A 17,719-nucleotide genomic window follows, 5' to 3' on the forward strand; every position below is an offset into this window, starting at 1 on the left:
GCGGGAGTCTGTCTGACTGTCTCTCCCCGTTTCCAGCTTCAGAAAAATACAAAAAAAAAAAGAAAGAAAAGAAATGGGCAAAGATCTGAACAGATACTTCTTGAAAGAGGATATAGAGATGGCCAATAGACATAAGAGAAGATGCTCAATGTCACTCATTATCAAAGAAATGCAAATTAAAACCACATTAAGATATCACCTCACACCTATCAGAATGGCTGTCGTCAATACATCAACAAATAACAAGTATTGGCAAGGGTGTGGAGAAAATAAAGCTCTTTTGCACTGTTGGTGGGAATGTAGATTAGTGCAGTCATTGTGGAAAGCATTATTGAGTTACTTAAAAAAATTAAAAATGAAACTGCTTATAACCCAGCAATCTCACTTCTGGGAATATATTCAAAGAAACTAGAAACACAAATTCAAAGAATATATGCATCCCTATGTTCAGTACAGCATTGTATACCATATCCAAGATGTAGATGCAGCCCAAGTGCCCCTTGGTAGATGAGTAGATTAAAAAGCTGTGGTACATATACACAATGGAATACTACTCAGCCATGAAAAAGGAGGAAATCTTACCTTTTATGACACTATGGATGATACCGGAGATTATTATGCTAAGTGAAATCAGTCAGAGAAAAATAAGTACCATATGATTTCACTTATAGGTAGAGTCTAATAAAATTAAATAACCATCAAAATAGAAAAAGTCATAGAAATGGAGAACAGGCTGACAGCTGTCAGAGGGGATGGGTGTTGGGGGACAGGGTGAAAAAAGTGAAGGAATTAAGCAAAGAAAGAATACTTATGGACATAAACAACAGTGTGGGGATTGCAGGAGGGGAAGAGGGTGTGGGGGTGGAGGAGGATAGAGGGGAATAATAGATGGTGATGATGCCAGACTTGAACTGAGGTGGTGAACACACATTGCAATATACAGTTGATATATTGTGAAATTGTGCACCTGAAATTTAATGATTTTATTAACCAATGTCACCCTAATAAATTCAATAAAAATGTATAAATTATCAATAGGTATATAAAAATCCTCAATGTCACTCATTATTAGGAAAGTATAAATAAAAACAAAAATGAGATATCACCTCATATCTGTCAAGATAATTATTGAAAAACCAGAAGACAAGTGCTGATGAGCATGTTAGTGGGAATGTAAATTGGTGCAACCACTTGAAAAACTGTATAGAGCTTTCTCAAAAAATTAAAAATGGTACTGCCATGTTACCCAGCAATGACACTTCCGGGAATTTATCTGAAAGAACTCAAATCACGATCTCAAAGAGGTATTCACATTTCCATGATCATTGCAGCACTAGCTGTTCACAATAGCTAACATGTACCAAGAAATATCTGGCAGATGAATGGATAAAAGAAATGTGCTATGTATACACCATGGAATATTATTTAGCCTTAAAAAAGGAGGATATTCTGCAATATGTGACAACATAGATAAACTTTGAAGACAATGCTAAGCAAAGTAAGACATCACAGAAAGACATATACTTATGATTTCACTTATATGAGGTATTTTAAATAGTAAAATTCATAGAATCAAATAATGGAGTGTTATTCACCAACAGCTGGGAGATGGGGGAAGTGAGATGTTACTAATCAACATATATAAAGTTCCAGTGAAGCAAGATGACTAAGCTCTAGGGATCTGCTGTACAACACTGTACCTATAGGGAACAGTAATGTATAGTACACTTAAAATTTTTGTTAACAGTGTCAATCCCATCTGAAGAGTTTTTACCATAATAAAATAAGAAAAAAGAGTGCAAGAAAAAAATCTTGTCTATTACTACTTCACAATATAATTCTGATTCAAACAGCTAAGGTAGATTCACAACTCTTAGCTCAGAATGGATGCAGACAGCCAAACTGCCTCCCTTATAGAATGCTACCTTTTAAGGATTATACCTACCCCTTAGGGCCATCTATAATGAGGTTAAGAGGTGGGGGTAGAAGGCAAACACTGTGACTAATCTCTAATGTTTCAATATCAGTCTGCACACATTTATAACTAGAATGTAAATTAACTTCAAAATTTGACACGATCTTCGAATATTAAGACACAAAGATCAAAATAGAGCTAAATGTAATAGAACAACTAAATGAGGATTTTAGTTCACATTTTATCTAAAAAGAGGAGGAAAAAGGATGAGTGAAGGAAAGTATTCTAGGAAGACAGAACAGAATGTTAAAATTTGAGGTGGCAAGAAAATGTATGGCAAATTGGTGTACATGAAAGCCGGTGGGACAGAAGCCGGGGAAGCTGGTGGTCATACGAGGTGGGAGGAGGGAGAGAGATAACCAGGTGTCAGATCATGGAGAGCCTTTAGCAATGTTAAGAAGTTTCCCAGAGGAAAAGATTGAGAAAAAGAAGTATAGGGATCCAGAAGTTTATCTGTAAAGGGCAGAGAGCACTAGGGAAATAACCGGAATATGACCATTCTGTTAACTCATTTTGCTTTTAAACACGGGAGGAATTTGAGCAAGTCTAAATGCTAAGGAGCAGAGGGGTAAAAGGGGAAGGGTAAAGATTTGAGAGAATAATATTAGGGAACTGAATCCTAGTTTTCTTGATTTACTAGAAACTGAAGTCAGTTTAGCTGCACAGAACAGTTTGGTTACCTTAAGCTATTACTTTTTAAATCTTTTTAGTTTTTGAAAAGAATTTACATTGAGTCAAAAGAAGTCAAATATATTAAAATACATAAATATGTAATTCCTTCTTGGTTTTTTGAAGTGTCCAATTAAGAGTAATTTAATTTAAAATTAATTCAAAAGAAGCAAAAATGTTTAAATTAAGAGGAAATATTTTGAAAGTATATTGTCTTATGAAGGTAAACATTACATTTAAAATATGCATCCTTGCACTTCACATATTTATTTAACCTATTCAAAATGTAAATGCTTTAACAAATGTTGCAAATGTAGAGAAATAAACTGACTTTACTTCAAAGAGTAAAGAACTGAAAAATGGCAACAAGAGACCAATTGTATTTAAGATGTCTGATATTGCTTCGTGTCTGTATTAATAATAAATTATTCTTGTGCACTATTTCTCCTCAAGGAAAACCCTGCTGTCCTTATTCATACACAAATAAAGCTGAAGGGGGATCTGATGCCTTTGTGCCTCCCAGAAGCTTTTTCTGGAACTGATTTGATGAGAAAATTTATACTTTCTAACTACCCTTTTATACAGATAAGCTCTTCACTATTTTTACCCCTGGAGTCCTGGATATTTTGGTGGTTTTGATAGAGTAGATCAGACACACATGTTTGCTCCAGAGTGTTTAATCATACATTATTGATTCCATCTTTTGAAGGTAAAAATGCTTTCAGAAGAAACTTGGAAAACAAGTCTAAATCGATTGAATTTAAAGACCAACAAAAGTCCCTAGCTATGGTTTCCATAGCAACAATTTAAATATTGAATATTTCTTTGCACATAACAGGAAATTAATGGCTTCACTGATTTAATAAAAGAATTTTGGAACCTACTATGTGCTAGATAGCCAAGCAGCAAAAAGAATTGGTCTAAGCAACATCTTGTTCCCAGTTCTTCCTCACTCAACTGTTGCCATCAGAGAGTTCACAGTCTACTCAGGGTCCCAGGCAACTATATATGTAGTATCTTTTAAGAATAATGTGATATGTGCCCTAATGAAGGTGAGTAAAATATAGTTTGAAGTCACAGAAAGAAGAAATTAATTTGTCTGTTGGGAATGAATGCAGAGAAGAGGGATTTTTATCACCTGGTAAAACAGCAGAAAAAAGCCTTCGGAGTTTTATTTTTCAGAATGAGAATGGTTTATAAGATGGGTAGAGGACTTGGCAAGGCGGGAGGAAGGAAGTATGTCCTCTTCAGAGGAAATGACATGTGTAAGGGTGAGGAGTTGTGTTAGACATTGTGGTTTTGGAGTGCACCTTGTGGTTTTTGCACTATTAAGACAGAAGCACAGGATGTGTTGAGAGAGTGGCAAGTTATGCTGAAGGGGTTGGTAGAAATGGGCAAACATTTTTGTGATGTCAGAAGGTATTTGAACTTTACACTGTAGTTGATGAGGAAGGTTGCATGACCAATGATTTCTGTCAAACAAATATTTACATCAGGAAAATTGCAACAAGGGAAAATAAGACTTCTATGATAAAAGGTGATAATTGTTTCTGCCTTCAAAAAAAGTGATCATCAAATAAGGCATTTCAGATGACTATTTCTTGTATGTAAGGGTCAGGGAGCTGCCCTCTTGTAACTTATTGTGACACTTCATAGTTTTTAGCACCAGGGCATAATTGTACATGATAAATCTCACAGTTTGTGATTAAATTTTATCCCTCTTGTTGTGTCCTCCTGGAGATGAAAATCTTCTTTTAACAGCTTTTAATTCACTTGAAGGCAATTTTAAAGTTATGTCTTGGACTTTCCACTTTAGGCTACACAACCCTATCTCATTTACTTTCCTTCCATGACTTCTATATTATAACACTTTAAGCCATTTTAGTTGCTGTTTTTTCTGGGTCTTTTCCAGTTTCTTGACATCTTCCTTTTTTTGTGGTAAAATAAAAAGGTAGAATAATTTTTAAAAGGATTCTGAATGACGTTAAACATTGTATAAAGGATTGTTCTCAGCCATTATGCTATACTGCTATTAGGGTATGTTTAGTATTATGTTTGGATTTTTAAAAGGCAGCTCTTCATTGGTGTAAGGTACACTTTTTTATGTTTTGATCATCCTTTTCCTTTTTCTGTTCATGTGCTTAAAAATATTTTTAAAGCAGTCCTGTTCTTTCTAGTAGTTGATGTATAATTTCTCTAGTAGTCTTTAAACTCCATTCTTTTATTCCTTAGCTTTAGTGAAGTATAATTGACAGATAAAATGATGATTAAGTATATAGCCTGATTATTTGATATATGTATACACTATAAAATAATCTCCCTTTATATTGTTTAAACTTCATTCTTATCTCAATCAACAAAGTGTAATGGAAAGAAGATTGATTTGGAAGATCTGAGTTCAAATCATGTCTCTATAAGATGTTATGGGGCTCTGACCAGTTGGCTTAGTGGTAGCATATTAGTCTGGCATGTGGAAGTCCTTGGTTCCATTCTTGGTCATGGCACAGAAGAAGCGAACATCTGCTTCTCCACACCTCCCCCCCATCTCTCTCTCTCTCTCTCTCTCTCTCTCTCTCTCTCTCTCTCTCACTCTTCCCCTCCTGCAGCCATGGCTCAAATGGTTCAAGCAAAGTTGGCCCTGGGTGCTGAAGCTCAGTTGCCAAGCAACAGAGCTGCCCAGTAGGGCAGAGCATTGCCTGGTAGGATGGATACAGTTGGGGTACAAGTGAGAGTCTGTCTCTGCCTCCCCAACTCTCTCTTAAAAAATGTGTTGGAAAAAAGCAAAACAAAGTTGTTCAGAATAATCTTGGGACATTCTAAAAAGTATCTTAACTGGTAAACTTGGACTCCATTACTAAACAGTGTGTGCGCTGTTTTTACTTGCAGCTTTCTAACTGGTGGAATTAAACAACAATATCTAGCTAATACAATTGTTCAGAAATTAGACTATTAAAAATAAAGTTTCTAGCATGTAACCTGATACATAGTAAACACTTCAGTTAAATAGGACCATTCATCTACTTCTTCCCTTTTAAAAAACTATTAATGCTCTCCTGCAGGATTCTGTATGTTTAAATTATCTAAATATCTGAGATAAAAACATATTCACCTAAAAAGCATGCTTGTGAAGTTAATCCTTATAGCTGCCAACAGGAAGTTTAATGAACATCCTTGCTATATTCACAATTTAAGTCATTACTGACCAGGCAGTGGCGCAGTGGATAAAGTGTTGAACTGGGATGCAGAGAATTCAAGTTCAAAACCCTGAGGTTGCTGGCTTGAGCATGGGCTCATCTGGTTTGAGCACAGCTCATCGGCTTGAACCCAAGATCGTTGGCTTGTGCAAGGGGTCACTCAGTCTGCTGTAGCCCCCAGTCAAGGCACATATAAGAAAAATCAATGAATAGCTAAGGTGCTGCAAGGAAGAGTTGATGCTTCTCATCTCTCTCCCTTTCTGTCTGTCTGTCCCGTTCTCTGTCACACACACACACACACACACACACACTCACACATGCACACTCACACACGCACACACACACACACAGGCATTGAATAGTACAGACTTGCATGTACAATGGTTTGACTTTTCCTTTAGTTTAATATACAATCAATAATAATGACACCATATTCCAGGGGTCGGGAACCTATGGCTCGCAAGCCAGATGTCTTTTGATGGTTGCATCTGGCTCGCAGACAGATCTTTAATAAAAAAAAATAACATTAAAAATATAAAACATTCTCATGTATTACATTACATAGGAAATCCATTCATTTCCTACCACTCATGATCATGGTTGCGGGTGGCTGTAGCCAATCACAGCTGTCTTCCTGAACAATACCAAATTTTTTTTTTTAATAATGCATAACGTACATGGGTCATTTTATGGCTCTCACGGAATTACATTTTAAAATATGTGGCATTCATGGCTTTCTCAGCCAAAAAGTTTCCCAACCCCTTGCCATATTCAGTCAAGCTTTCAGTTTTCAGGTTGAAGCCCATTAAAATGGGATTTCACCATGTACATTCTAAGAAACGCTATTGTTGGTAGTTGATGGATATTATGGATAGGGGAGAAGTGTTGTGGTCAAATAATGGGAAATGCTGCAATAACAAAGTCAAAGAGGTTTCTACCTTGTAGGATTTTCCAGAGCTTTTAGCACACTCATCTATGCTGTGAATCTGAAGGTACTAGTTCTTTTTCCATAGAGCTCCTCAAGAACTCAGAGAAAACATTTGGAAAATACCAAGTTATTGATAGTTAAATTTGCCATGTTTTCCAATGTTGACAGAATGTTCATTCAACCAATGTGTAGTTGGCCCACATCATTTATTGATTAAGTTCTTTATGTCTAAGTAGCACTTCAAACCAGATTATATAACACACAATTAGTTTAATATTTGGAGAGTTACTGAAGTAAGTGTAAAAAATATAAATATATTATCAAATATATATTAAATTCTGTAAATATTTCTCTAATTCTTGTTTGGTGGTAAGAATTCAGTATTCTAGCTGTGGTCTCCAAACTTTTTTGTTTGTGGCCTCAGTTCTTCACACATCAAATATGCTTATTTATTTATAAATTATATGCATTTATTAATGGGTTAATACATTATATATTATAAATCATGCATAGAATTCTAATGTCTTAAAGGATTAGATGAAAAAGAAATAGAAATAGAAATTCTAATATTTTCTTCCTGGTCTTCTGTGTGTCACCTTGCCAGCCTCTAGGCTGCATGTCCCTCTCAGTTTGTTTGTTTGCTTTTGTGCTCCTTTCTTCAGAGATCACTGTTCTGCTGGGAAAGGAGCAAAGAAGAAAACACATCTAATCATGCTTTAGACTTGGAAGAAGTATTCTCTTTTTATCCATTACATTTGTCATGATTTATTAACAAGTAAATTTAGCTTTGACATTATTGTAAGTGGTTAAGGAAAAAGAATAAAGAAACAAATCTTGTCAAAAATAAACTTACTCTGGTTGAAGGGAATACACTATAACAGAGCAATGTTAAATTTTGAAGGTATACTTTTTGGTTCAATTATGTTAAGGTTATCAAATGCTTATAGAACATCTATCATGTGCTAAGTGCGTTGGAATAAGCCACGGCCCTCTCACTTCAGAAGCTTTAGGCATCAAGAAATGCCTTTTTTGTGTGTATGTATTTTTCTGAAGTTAGAGGTGGGGAAGCAGTCACACAGACTCCCGCATGCGCAGGACCAGGATCCACCCGGCATGCCCACTAGGGGGCGATGCTCTTCCCATCTGGGGCGTTGCTCTGTTGTCGCCAGAGCCATTCTAGTTTCTGAGACAGAGGCCATGGAGCCATTCTCAGCACTCGGGTCAACCTTGCTCCAATGGAGCCTTGGCTGTGGGAGGGGAAGAGAGGGAGCGGAAGGAGAGGGGGAAGGATGGAGAAGCAGATGGGAGATTCTCCTGTGTGCCTTGAGTGGGAATTGAACCCGAGACTTCCACATGCTGAGCCGATGCTCTACCGCTGAGCCAACTGGCCAGGGCCAAGAGATGCCCATTTTAATAGTGTTTTCAGGATAAAAGCAAAGGTTACCCTGGAAAATCACTCCTTAATATTATGCATATTAAATTTTGAGTAGGACCTCTTTTTATCAGACTAGGAGGGATCCTAGAACTCTCATGTTGTTTATGACTTCTTTTTTCCTGACTTTATTTTTATATTTCAATTACAGCTGACATTTAATATTATTTCATAGTAGTTTTGTATACAGCATAGTTGTTAGACATTTATATAATTTACAAAGTTATCCCCCAATAAGTCTAGGACCCATCTGGAACTATATACACAATTCTTACTTGAGGCTTGTTCTCATGAATTCTAGTTGTTTTTGGGTCCTTCTTTCTTCTTTACCCCTATTTTTGTGTGCAAGACTTCTATCATCTTCTAAGATGCTGTTGCTAGTGATTGCATGCTATTTCTCCTCATCACTGTTCTTTGGTCTCAGTGGATTAGTCATTCAAACTTGTGTCCTTGTCAACTTCTGCCAAATTGTTCACTCACCAGTTGTTTTCTACTTTATCCTTTGTGATGATTATTCCAAGATATTATTTAGATATATTTTATTTCACCAAAACTCAAAATTCTAGCAAATGCTCACTTATATTTCAATTTCACATGGTCTTTATTAGAATTACTTAAATATATGTAAATTTAGAAGTTTTCAAAATGTATTTGATATCTTTGTTTTATCATGTGCTCATATTTAGTATTATACACCTGAAACCTGTATAATTTGTTAATCAGTGTCACCCCAATACAAAGGAAAAAAAATAGTTTTGCTATTGAGGGATGGATGTAGAAGGATGCTATTGTAGAAGGATTTCTCAGGTTTCTAGTTTTATTTTTCTGACACATTTACTTCAAATAGAGTTTTAATTGTATTGGCCCTAAGTGAATGTAAACCCAGTTAATATTGAACCAGCAGATGGAAAAATCCTTATCATTGAACAACTTGAATACTTTTTTACCCCTTTTGCTATCTAGTATCTGTGCTCATATTTGAAACTTTATCCATTCAGGAAAAAGTTGTTTTCTGTATCCAAATATCACAAACTTTCTCTGAAGACTGGTGCTTATCTTTTCAGAAAAGAAGAAAAAGATAAAATGCTACATACAAACAAAAATGGAATCCTGAGCTAATATTTGACAGTCACATAAAGGCTTAAGAAAAAGCAAATACAAAGGAAGTCTAAGGAGATGCCATTCTTAATTTATTTTTATAATCTAATTCTGCATAGCTTGTAAAGGTTAATCTAAGTCCAGCATAACAAAACCCGTCCACTGTTTACGTGCTATAGACACTGCCATTATTATTCTAAACATAGCAAAGTGAACATAATCCTTGTTCACAACTGATGGCTATTTTTTTCCAAATGTAACAGATGTGATTTTTTTCATTCAACCCTCAGAAGGTGTCTGTAGTGGTAAAATGCTTCTAAGAAAACATCTAGAAGAGAATTTGTAAGCTTCACTTTGAAAATAAGGACATAATACATTAACCTCCAGTTATTCAGTTAACCTTGTGGTTCAGCTCTTTCTGGATGACCAGCAACATTTTCATCACCTTCTTGGTGAAAGATGAAAGCTCAAGGAACTCACATAGTTTAGGTATAACTTTAAATATAGCCTGAGGAAATATCTATCTATATACCATTCAGAACTTTAGCTGCTTAGAGTCAAGCACTATATATCTGGTAGCGATGGCTTTTAGATTTTTCTAGTGTTTTTTTCAGTAGATTTAAAACAGTTTATCTCTATTCTTTCATGAGCTTTTCTTTTATAAACAAAGCATAAATAATTAATATAATGGTTTTATTGTACTTTACAGAAAATCCTTGGCCTAAGTCTAGATCATTTAGTGTATAGAATACTTACTGTCACTTTTCAGATTGGTTTACCTTTCGGTAGACTTTGAAGACTATTTCTTTTCCACCTGTGGTTGTGTTCTCCATTTGGATACTGACTAGCAATGCCTCAGTTGGTGTGGCTGCATGGGTCAATTCTAGAAGTTTAGTTTGTATGGAAAGCTAAAACAATCCTTCAAATTATTATTTGGATATAGGAATAAATTTTTGCTGATCAGTCTCTCATTGACAAGTTAAGAAGATTACAAATAACACTAAAAGTGCCTTTCTTTGTATAGTCTTGGGTCTTTATCTTCTGCTTAATCTAATTCTGGTTTACTTGACTTTAAGACAGGCACTTTTTTTTAAGTGAGAGGAGGGGAGATAGTGAGGCTGACTCCTGCATGCACCCCAACCAGGATTCATCTGGCAACCCATCTTGGGCTGCTGCTCTAGTAATGAGCTATATGTAGTGCCTGAGGCTGATGCACTCCAGTGGAGCTATCCTCAGTGTCAGTGGCCAGGCTAGAACCAATGGAACCACTGGCTGCAAAATGGGAAGAAAGAGAGAAGGGGGAGAGAGAGAGAGGGAGAAACAAATGATCACTTCTCCTATGTGTCCTGACCAGAAATTGAACCCAAGACGTATGTATACATCTTGAACCCAAGCATACATGGGCTGATGCTCTATCCACTGAGGCACTGACCAGGGCTGCAGACACTTTCCTAATTGTCTTTCAGGTGTTGAAAAGCTTTTGGGTTCAGAGATGTACTCAATCATGTAGCGGGCAGAGGGCTGAGATGACTAGTGGCAGCTACAGAGGAGACTTTACAGGGAACCTGGGCTTCATTCTTTCAGAAAGCTGCAGTCTCCACACAGTGGCTCTGATTATGGTGAGTCTGAAAACTTGTTCTCAGAAATGATATCCAGTGCTCATTACTTTTGTGTCCTGTCATGCTGGTTATCTTAATCATCTCTAAGTTTCTTTGCTCAGTGGGGCCAACAAAGTTTTCTTTGCTCATTTCTGTCTTTCAGAGCCTTTGCTTACTTAGTTCCTCCCACTGTGTGGATTCTTCCTCCTTAATAAGGATTTTCAACTTCTACCTCACTGGGTTCCAACTCTCACCATGTGTTGCATTCACACAGAGTGTGTAGTTGGATCAGCCTGTCACTGTGCAGGAGACAGTGCCTCCATTGCTCGGCTCCTCAGGCTAGGCCCACCTCACAGGCCATTGACCTTCATGCTTTTGAGCCAAATACTCACCTGACATTAGAACAACGACAAAAACCAGAACAGTACCAAGAACATTCTTTGCTTGTCACTTGACTTGGTATCAGGAACTCAAATTATTGCTTGGTTCAGCTCTGGAAGGCAGGTGTGAATCTCATCCATGTTCTATAGATGGGAACAAACCCTCAGAGAAGTTCAGTACCAAGAGAGTTCAGTACTAAGTCAGCTCTGATTAACTTCAAAACCCATTCCTTTAACAACTAGACCATAGCAAAAGCCAGACCACAGGCTTATGTTATTCAAAAGCCCAGAAAACTTTGCAAATGAGTGCCCTCAAAAGTAGCTTATAGGGAGGGTAGACACCTGTGACTTTTCAGGGAGTGGCACCTTCACCAACAGTTGTCTCCCAGCTTACATAATGTCTTAGCAGTGCAATGGAGACTGGCATAGCTAACCTATCAAACACAATTTCTTGGAGGATTAAATATGTGCAGCAAAATTCTATACTTCAAACTTCAAAGCAGTTGTGGTAATGACAGAGATAGTACTGGGCATGGAACCATAGGACTTGGTGCTCTTTCCTCAGTCCTGAAACTTACTGACCTTTACATTTTGGGCAAATCAATCTCTTACTTTATTCATCTTTAAAACTGGTTAATCTATATTTTAAAAGAACAATTGCACAGATTTAATTTTTAAAAATACTAGATTATTTTGATAAATGCTTAGTATTTGATAGGAATTGAGTATATTAATAGCTTGTTCCTTATTTTTCCAAAGAAAGACAGCATCTGACCACCTAAAAAAGAAACAGAGAAAACTTTTTTTTTCCTTTATTTTTCTGAAGTGAGAAGTAGGGAGGCAGAGAGACAGATTCCCGCATGTGCCCAACTGGGATTCACCTGAAAAGCCCACTAGGGGGCGATGCTATGCTCATCTGGGGCATTGCTCCATTGTAACTGGAGCCATTCTATTTCCTGAAGTGGAGGCCATGAAGTCATCCTCAGTGCCCGGGCCAACTTTGCTCCAATGGAGCCTTGGCTGCAGGAGGGGAAGAGAGAAACAGAGAGAAAGGAGAGGGAGAAGGGCAGAGAACCATATGCGTGCTTCTCCTGTGTGCCCTGGCCGGCAATCAAACACCGAACTTCCACACGCCGGGCCAGTGCTCTATCACTGAGCCAAATGACTAGGGCTGAGAAATCCTTTTAAATGAAGTATAAAACACACAAAAAAGTGCATAAATAATGTGTTTAGTTGAATTAATACTTTCAAAATAAACTGACTTGTGAAGCCACCTCCCTGAGAAGTAGGACACTGCTAGCACCCTAGTAGCCCCACCCATGCCCCCTCACGGTCATGAAACTCTCCACCCCCCCAGAAGTAACTACTGTTGTGATTTCTGTCACCTCAGATTGGGTTTGCTTGCTTTTGTTTTTCTTTAGCTTTGTGTAAATGAAATTATATATAATGTATTCCTTTGTGCTTGGCTTCTTTTGCTAAATTATATTTGCAAGATTCATTGTCATAATTCTATGTGGGTGTAGTTCATTTTTCAGGCGGTAGTGTGTTTCATTATGTGAATGTACCATTTTATTTATTTTATAGTTGATGGGCATTTGGCTTGTTTCCACTTTTCAGCAATTACAAATACCATTGCTATACATGTTCTCGCATATGTCTTTTGATTTATATGTGAATTACTGAATCACTAGATATGATATATTTAACCTGTATGGAAATGCCAAGCAGTGTCCAAAATGTTTTTCCATTTCTGCTAGTAATGTTTGACTGCTTGTTGCACCTAGGCCTAGCCAACCTTAGTGTTTTCAATTGTTTGAATTGTGGTGAAATCCTTGACTACTAATATGGGTGAGCCCTTTTCCTGTGTTTCTGGGTCATTTCATATCATTTTAAAAATTAATAAACATTTATTGTAGAAAAATTTTAAATATAAATAAAAATTACAAAAAAATAACCTGAAGTGTCACCTGGTATGTGGTATCATACTTAATGAAAATTAAAAAAATATTTTAATTTTTCAATAAATATAGCATGAGCATTTTTGTCCTGCATGAAATATTCTTTTAAAACATGATTTTAATGAATATGTAATGTGTCATATACAATAAACTACTTTTCATTAATTTTCATGTAGATTACCTCATTTTTTTTTTACCACTAAATAATATTATAAATATTTTAATGACTATCTTTGAAAATGTTGCTGATTATATTCTTTGGCCTTATTCTGGGTTACAGGATTTATTTTTTAAAGGCATACATATTTTTAAAAGGCTCTAGACAGACATTCCTGATGAATTCCTGGAAAGCCTATTAACTTTTTTTAACAAAATATTTTAGTTTATTGTGTTAACATGGTTGCAGTCATTATAACACCCTTAATACCTGGCAATGTGCCCTCTATTTCACCTCTTTTGCCCTTCCTTCCCCGACCTCCTCCTCCTCTTTCTCTCTGGGACATACTGCCTTGCTATCTTATCTGTCTTATGTATATGTAATTTGACTAATCCCTCACCTTCCTTGATTCCATCCCCTATTTCTCTTCCCTCTAACAACTGTGCTTCTGATCCTTGTGGTCTTGCCTACGTTTCTGTTTTGTTCCTCAGCCCATTGTGTTCATTAGATTGCATGTATAAGTGAGATCATATGATATTTGTCTTTCTCTTCCTGGCTTATTTCACTTAGCACAATAATTTCCAGGTCCATTCATGCTGTCAAGAAAGGTAAGATTTCCTTCTTTTTCACAACCATGTAATATTCTATTGTGTATATGTAGCATAGCTTTTTTTTTTAACTGTATCAAAATATTTTATTTATTTATTTTGAAGAGTATGTTTATCAAAGCTGGACAGGGAAACAAGAAGCAGTGACAGGAGAGAGCAGAGGCGGGACTGCTCTGGCTAACCGAAAAGCTAAGGCCTGGGAGACAGGTTCAGGGAGTGAGCCCAGGACGAGCTGCTGCTGCCCACGGCTCCCTTGGCTGCAAATCTCATGGGGCCCCCGAGAACTTAGGGAGAAAGAAAGGTGGAAGAAATGTGTGGCTGTGCTCAGGGGAGAGAGAATGTGCAAAAAAACAAAACAAAACAAAAAACCAAAAAAATAACTTATTAACATCTGAAGCTTTACGTACACTTTTCAAAGCAAATGGGCAAATGAGTCCTTTCCCTCAAAGAATAAACGAGCATTAAGACCAGCAGAGCCACCGCCATCAGAATAAAACGTGTCAGAAAGAATACAAGTAATTACTTTGAATGATCATTCAAACACTTTCCTTGTAGTTACAATTTAAAGTCCTAGGTGGCTCAAGATATCCAGCACAGTTTTCTCCTTACCCTAACTGATTAAATATACAAATATGTTTCCATCTTTTTGTCCAGCCAGCAGATGAGAATCTGTCCCTGACCATTTAACAAAAGACCAGTGCTGGTCAGAGACGGGCGGGAGGACCGCAGTGCAGTGACCGAGGAGTAAGTCCCACACGGCAGTTGTCCCAGACGACAGCCCTGCTGCTCAAAGTGACCCTTCACGTCACCTTCCAGGAGCCTGGCAGCCTGCCCGTGAGGAAGGCAGTAGAGCGTCACGCCCATGCTCAGGGCAGTCGTCGGGTTGATCACGATGAGCTGGAACATGGGGCTTCCCCACAGCTCCCACTCTTTGGTGCAGGGATGACTCAGGACAACAAAAAGGAGCCCCATTTCGGAGTAGGCTCTGTGACAGACGGTCGCTTGGTAGGAGTCCCCAATGTGCATCTTTTTCAGGAGCTGACCAGTTTTTAAATTCCAAATGACAATGTTGTTCGTTATCGTGGTACCAGCAGAGCTTCCTGCATCCCTTGAACCTTAGCAAAAGTTAGTACCGTCTCTTCAGGGGGCATCAGAAACTGTTTTTCTTTGCTTCTGTGTAGCATAGCTTTTTTAATCCACATTTTCACCATCAGTTATTTGGGCTGTTTCCAGATCTTGGTTTTTGTAAACAATACCGCAATAAACACGGGGGTATATATCTTCTTTTGAATTAGTGTTTTGGGATTCTTAGGATATATTCCTAGAAGTGGGACAGCTGGGTCATAATGCAGTTCCATTTTTAATTTTTTGAGGAAATGCCATACTGTTTTCCAGACTGGCTGCACAAGTTTGCATTTCCACCAGCAGTGCAGGAGGGTTTCCTTTTCTCCACACCCTTGCCACCACTTGCTATTTGTTGATTTGTTTATGAGTGCCATTCTGACAGGTATGAGGTGGTTATCTCATTGTGGTTTTAAATTGCATTGCTCTGATGATTACTGACATTGAACATTTTTTTCATATGCCTATTGACCATTTGTATGTCCTCTTTGAAAGTCTTTTGCCCATTTTAAAATTGGATTGTTTACCTTCCTAATGTTGAGTTTTAGAAGTTCTATATAAATTTTGGTTATTAACCCCTTATCAGATCTATCAGCAAATATATTCTCCTATTGAGTGAGTTGTCATTTTATTCTGTTAATGCTGTCTTTTGCTGTGCAAAAGTTTTTTAGTTATATAGCCCCATTTGTTTATTTTGTCCTTTATTTCACTTGGCCATGGAGATATACAGGCAAAAATATTGCTATGAGGAATATTGGAGAGTTTACTGCTTGTTTTCTTCCAATATTTTTATAGTTTCATGACTTACATTTAAGTTTTTATCCATTTTGAGTTTCTTTTTGTGAATGGTTTAACTTGGAAGTCTAGTTTTATTTTTTTGCATGTACCTGTCCAGTTATTCCAACAACATTTATTAGAGACTGTCTTTACTCCACTGTATACATTTGCCTCCTTTATCAAATATCAATTGATCTTAAAGGCATGTGTTTATTTCTGGGTTTTATGTTCAGTTCCATTGGTCTGTATGCCTGCTTTTATGCCAGGACCAGGCTAGCATTGTTTTCATTATGATGGCCTTGAAGTATAGTTTGATATTCAGGAGGTTTGATATCTTCCACTTTGTTCTTTATTTGTGTGTGTGACAGAGATAGAGAGAGAAGTAGAGAGAGGGACAGATAAGGACAGACAGAAAGGGAAAGAGATGAGAAGCATCAGTTCTTCATTGCAGCACCTCAGTTATTCATTGATTGCTTCCTCATATGTGCCTTGACTAGGGGGCTCCAGCAGAAAGAGTGACCCCTTACTTAAGCCAGCAGCCTTGGGCTCAAACCAGCAACCTTGGGCTTCAAGCCAGTGACATTTGGGCTCAAGCCAGTGATCCTGTGCTCAAGCTGGTGAGCCCGCACTCAAGCCGGGGACCTTGGGGTTTTGAACCTGGGTCCTCTGTGTCCCAGTTCAATGTTCTATCCACTGAACCATCACCTGGTCATGCTGTTTTTCATTTTCAAGATTTGTAAGACTATTCATGTTCTTTTTTGGTTCTATATATTTTTTGGAGTATTTGTTCTAGATCTGTGAAGTATGCCATGTGAAGTATTTTAAATGAAATTGCATTGAATCTACAGATTACTTTGAGTATTATGGACATTTTAATGATGTTAATTTGTCCTATCCCATGAATATGGCATGTGCTTCCACTTGTTTATATCTTCCTCAGTTTTTTTATTTTTATTTTCAATGTCCTATTATTTTCCAGGTAAAAGTTTTTACCTCCTTGGTTAAACTTATTTATAGGTACTTTATTTTTATTTTTTTGTTGCAATAGTGAAAGGGATTATTTCTTTAATTTCTTTTTCTGACAGTTTATTTTTTGTGTTTAAAAATGCTGCTGATTTCTAAATATTAATTTTATATCTTCCCACCTTGCCAAATTTATTTATCAGATCTATGAGTTTTTGGCTGAGACTTAGAGTTTTCTATTTACAGTATCTTGTCATCAGCAAATAATGCCAGTTTTACTTCTTTTCCATTTTGGATGTCTTTTATTTATTCTTTTTGTCTGATTGCAGTGGCTAGGACTTCAAGAACTATGTTGAATAAGAGTGGTAAAGAGGGCACCTCTGCATTGTTCCTGATTTAAGGGGATTGCTTTTAATTATTTCCCATTGAGTGTGATGTTGGCTGTTGTTTTGTCATATATGGCCTTTATTATGTTGAGGTATGTTTTCTGTATTCCCACTTTGCTCAGAGTTTTGAACATATATGAGTCTTGGATTTTATCAAATGCTTTTTCTACATCTGTTGATATGATCATGTGATTTTAAGCCTTTATGTTGTTTATATAATGAATCATGTTTACTGATCTGTGAATACTGTACCAGGCTTACCTCCCTGGGATAAACCCCACTCGATGATGATGTATAATCTTTTTAATGTATTGGTAGATCTGGTTTGCTAATATCTTGTTGATAATTTTAGCATCTATGTTCATCAGGATTATTGGTGTATAGTTTCCTTTCTTTGTAGTGTCTTTACCTGGTTGTGGAATTAAGATAATGTTTATTTTGTAAAGTGAGCTTAGAAGTCTTCTCTCTTGGTTC

At 37.0% G+C, this 17,719-nt stretch overlaps 1 protein-coding gene across 1 annotated transcript; it reads right to left on the reverse strand.

Moving 5' to 3' along the window:
* Nucleotides 1-14,607: 14,607 nt before the first annotated feature.
* On the reverse strand, nucleotides 14,608-15,199 carry LOC136322258 (partner and localizer of BRCA2-like). The gene is given in 3 exon segments (XM_066254367.1): nucleotides 14,608-14,786; nucleotides 14,789-15,088; nucleotides 15,091-15,199. Coding segments are annotated over 3 exon segments (588 nt in total).
* Between the last annotated feature and the right edge of the window lie 2,520 nt (nucleotides 15,200-17,719).

The sequence above is a fragment of the Saccopteryx bilineata genome, chromosome 2, assembly GCF_036850765.1.
Source record: "Saccopteryx bilineata isolate mSacBil1 chromosome 2, mSacBil1_pri_phased_curated, whole genome shotgun sequence".
Classification (NCBI taxonomy): Eukaryota; Metazoa; Chordata; class Mammalia; order Chiroptera; family Emballonuridae; genus Saccopteryx; species Saccopteryx bilineata.